This window comes from Marmota flaviventris, chromosome X (assembly GCF_047511675.1).
Source record: "Marmota flaviventris isolate mMarFla1 chromosome X, mMarFla1.hap1, whole genome shotgun sequence".
In the NCBI taxonomy this organism is placed as follows: Eukaryota; Metazoa; Chordata; class Mammalia; order Rodentia; family Sciuridae; genus Marmota; species Marmota flaviventris.
In genome coordinates this window covers 122,127,892-122,131,625 of record NC_092518.1, presented here as the reverse complement: position 1 = coordinate 122,131,625, position 3,734 = coordinate 122,127,892, and the positions used below count along the sequence as shown (strand labels likewise).

Here is a 3,734-nt window from a genome sequence, read left to right as displayed (position 1 = left end):
CTGAATAACTTTCGTCACGTTATTCGGCCCAAAAGGGGCGTGAGGGGTGAACCAAAGGGCTCCCCCAACTTTTTTTTCCCAGCTGGGCCAAACGGGGGCTCGCTGATGATTGGCCAGAGCTCATCACAGTGAGCCTGTCAATCACGGGGCCTACGGGTGGAGAGGGGCGGACCAAACCCCAACCCCCGGGGAATCCGAGCAGGTATATAAAGGGGCCCCGCGAACACCCGACCAGGCTGCGAATACTACCAGCTCAAGACAACGCATCAGGTGCGTGTAGCCTGCGGGTTCCCGCTGACTTGGCGCGGAACGCTTAGGCAAGCCTGTCCTTCCCGCTGGCCCTCCGGCCCCCAGTCATCCCTCCGACGGAGTCCCCAGGCCTTTTCACCGTGGCCGCTCCAGCCCCTGGAGCGCCTTCTCCTCCCGCCACGCTGGCGCACCTTCTTCCCGCCCCAGCAATGTACAGCCTGCTGGAGACTGAGCTCAAGAACCCGGTGGGGCCACCCACCCCAGCAGCAGGCACTGGCGGCCCTGCAGCCTCCGGCGGCGCAGGCAAGAATAGCGCGAACGCAGGCGGCGGCGCGAACGCAGGCGGCGGCAGCAGCAGTGGCGCAAGCGGCGGTGGCGGGGGCAGCGACCAGGACCGCGTGAAGCGGCCCATGAACGCCTTCATGGTATGGTCCCGCGGGCAGCGGCGCAAGATGGCCCTGGAGAACCCCAAGATGCACAACTCTGAGATCAGCAAACGCTTGGGCGCCGACTGGAAACTGCTGACCGACGCCGAGAAGCGACCGTTCATCGACGAGGCCAAGCGACTGCGCGCGGTGCACATGAAGGAGTACCCGGACTACAAGTACCGGCCACGCCGCAAGACCAAGACGCTGCTCAAGAAGGACAAGTACTCCCTGCCCAGCGGCCTGCTGCCCCCCGGCGCCGCCGCCGCCGCCGCAGCTGCCGCCGCCGCCGCCGCCGCCAGCAGTCCTGTGGGCGTGGGCCAGCGCCTGGACACGTACACACACGTGAACGGCTGGGCCAACGGCGCGTACTCGCTAGTGCAGGAGCAGCTGGGCTACGCGCAGCCCCCGAGTATGAGCAGCCCGCCGCCGCCGCCAGCGCTGCCGCAGATGCACCGCTACGACATGGCCGGCCTGCAGTACAGTCCCATGATGCCACCCACCGCCCAGAGCTACATGAACGCCGCGGCCGCTGCCGCCGCCGCCTCGGGCTACGGGGGCATGGCGCCCTCGGCCGCCGCCGCTGCCGCCGCCGCCTACGGGCAGCAGCCCGCCACCGCCGCCGCCGCTGCCGCCGCAGCGGCCGCCATGAGCCTGGGCCCCATGGGCTCGGTGGTGAAGTCGGAGCCCAGCTCGCCTCCGCCCGCCATCGCGTCGCACTCGCAGCGTGCGTGCCTCGGAGACCTGCGCGACATGATCAGCATGTACCTGCCACCCGGCGGGGACGCGGCCGACGCCGCTTCTCCACTGCCCGGCGGTCGCCTGCACGGCGTACACCAGCATTACCAGGGCGCCGGGACTGCGGTCAACGGAACGGTGCCGCTGACCCACATCTGAGCTCGGGTCGGCGCTCGTCGCCCTTCGCCCCCACCCCGCCCCGCACCCCCAAGTTGGGACGCCTTGTTGTTTAGCTTTGCTTGCCTGGGACTGTTGCCTTGTACCGAAGATGGGGAGGACTTAAAAGTTTTGCTGTAGCTGTCGGGTTTTGTACAAAAGCAAAAAGTCAGGAGCAGCGGAAATGGGACTTTCTAGAGCTGCCTGCCCCTCGCCGCTGCCCCTCCCTCCCCCTTTGTAGGCTGGGAATCGCTGTAATGTTTGCAAAGAAAAAGCAGCCCCCTCCTCCCCGGGTTCTTCTGTTGCATTTGAAAATGTTGTCTCCTTAGTTTGCTATTAATCGAGAAATGAGTGAATGGGAGAAACGCTCTCGGGTGAGGCTGGCCTGAGAAATGCAACGCCTCCGCCCCCAGTCGCGTTGCATCTGTTTTCCTTGTGGGTTTTTTTGGGGGGCTGACCGCGCCGAGGGGCGCGGCAGCTAAAGCCAATGTTAATTTATAGCCAGGTGTGCGTGTGTCTCCCGCCTCGCTGCCCCTGGCCGCGGGACAGCTTCGTCCAGCCCGCATTTAGGCTGTTGAGTTGGTGATTTCTGCCGTGAACTGTTTGCTATTTCGTCACGCTAATGTGTTCGGATTTCGTTTGGGCGGTGGGGAAGGGGCTATTTTGTTTTCAGGTTTTTCAAGATTTTACTTTTAATTCCTAAATGAGAGTACAATAAATTTTATAACCAAGATGATGAGTCCTGATAATTTTGCGGGCCCGAAACTTTAGGTGCGGGTTGGGGAGGGGACTCAAGCTCGGTTTTATAACTGAGGTTCCACCCTGGGGACTGAGTGAGGCTTGGGGAGGCGACTGTGATCTGAAATGTTTTGTTTTTGTTTAAACTAGTCGTGATCCAAAAATACACCAGCTTCCAATACTCTTGACTGAGAAATATTCTCAACCGGAGAAAGCGGTTTGGCTTCTGGGAGCGTCTCCTGGGAGCCGACACCACACTGGCCGAGGCGCACACCCCCCTCGCGGCCGCGCACTTGTTGATTGCGGTGAGCGTCCGCGGAAGCAGTGCCTGCTTCTGCAGCCACCACGGGCGGGAACGCGACACTGGCGGCCGCGAAAACCGACCGACCAAAAAGGGCACTTTTACCTTTGTGCACTGGGATGGGAAGACACTTGAGCCGAGCTGAAATATTTACAAAACCAAAACCCTTCGGAAATCGCAGTGATCCTATTAAAAATAAGTGGTTACAGGCATCCCCAGCAGGAAATAGATACATTTTCAGCGAGGTAGCAGAAGCGGTGGAGTGAGCATTCAACACTGGAAGCTTTGGTTTTAAAAAGTACATTTAGATTTGAAAAAAAATTGAAAACTCCGCCCATGGGTTGTTTTTAACTTGTCAACGCAGTGCACCTGTTTTCTTGAGGAGGCTCCCTCTCACTCCGAGCCTCCTAGAGCTGCTTTTGGCTCCCACCCCCTCACTTTCCCCCAGTCCCTGACCCTTGGCCATTTCTGTGTGTCCCCCGAAGGGTCCTTCGTTTCGCACCCGACCACACGGCCCCAGCGTATCTGTTTGGGGCCTAGGAAGAAAACAAATAGAACCAGTGTTTTTTTACCCCCTCCTCAGCTGTTTGAGGTGATTTCCTTAATCCCTTTAATCCTGTTACCTCGCTATCCCAGAATAACTAAACTCGGCCTTTCCAATAAGCTTGGCCTGGTGCACTGTTTTTATCCTCATCCACTCCTGACCACAGGTTTCTTTGCTTGAGGTCTGTTGGGACCCTAGGCGACAGAGTCTCCCGTAAATTGGTCCGAATTCCACATTTCCAGCCGGCTTCCTTTGTGCGGACCAGCCATTCACCTGCGGGCCTGGGCGGGCCTGGGGGGGAGGGGCGGGGGCTTTCTGAGGCTTCGGGGGGTCGTGCCCGCTTTTTACACATCACTGCGGATCCTGGAGACTAAACCCACCCCGCCTCTCCAAGAAAGGTCGGGTCTCCCTGGGAAGGCAGTGTTACCCCTCCCCCGAAGACGCACTGCCATCCCTATCCTGCACCCCATCCCCCACTGTCCAGCCAGGGGTGGGAGGCGGCGGCTGTGGCTCTTCCTCCAGTGCTCTTCTATGGCCTGCTGCGTCCTTGCTGGGCCTCTAACCATTCCCTCCACTCCCCATT

The 3,734-nt window shown here is 60.2% G+C and overlaps 1 protein-coding gene across 2 annotated transcripts; it reads left to right on the top strand.

Moving 5' to 3' along the window:
- The first annotated feature begins 248 nt into the window (after nucleotides 1-248).
- On the top strand, nucleotides 249-1,571 carry Sox3 (SRY-box transcription factor 3). Of its 2 annotated transcripts, XM_027940158.1 has the most exons (3): nucleotides 459-525; nucleotides 592-1,240; nucleotides 1,328-1,571. In XM_027940158.1, exons 1-3 carry the CDS (start codon nucleotides 459-461, stop codon nucleotides 1,569-1,571), a joined length of 960 nt encoding a protein of 319 aa, XP_027795959.1. The 2 variants fall into 2 exon arrangements, with proteins under 2 accessions (XP_027795957.1, XP_027795959.1); XM_027940156.2 differs by having other exon boundaries at nucleotides 249-1,571.
- Nucleotides 1,572-3,734: the final 2,163 nt, after the last annotated feature.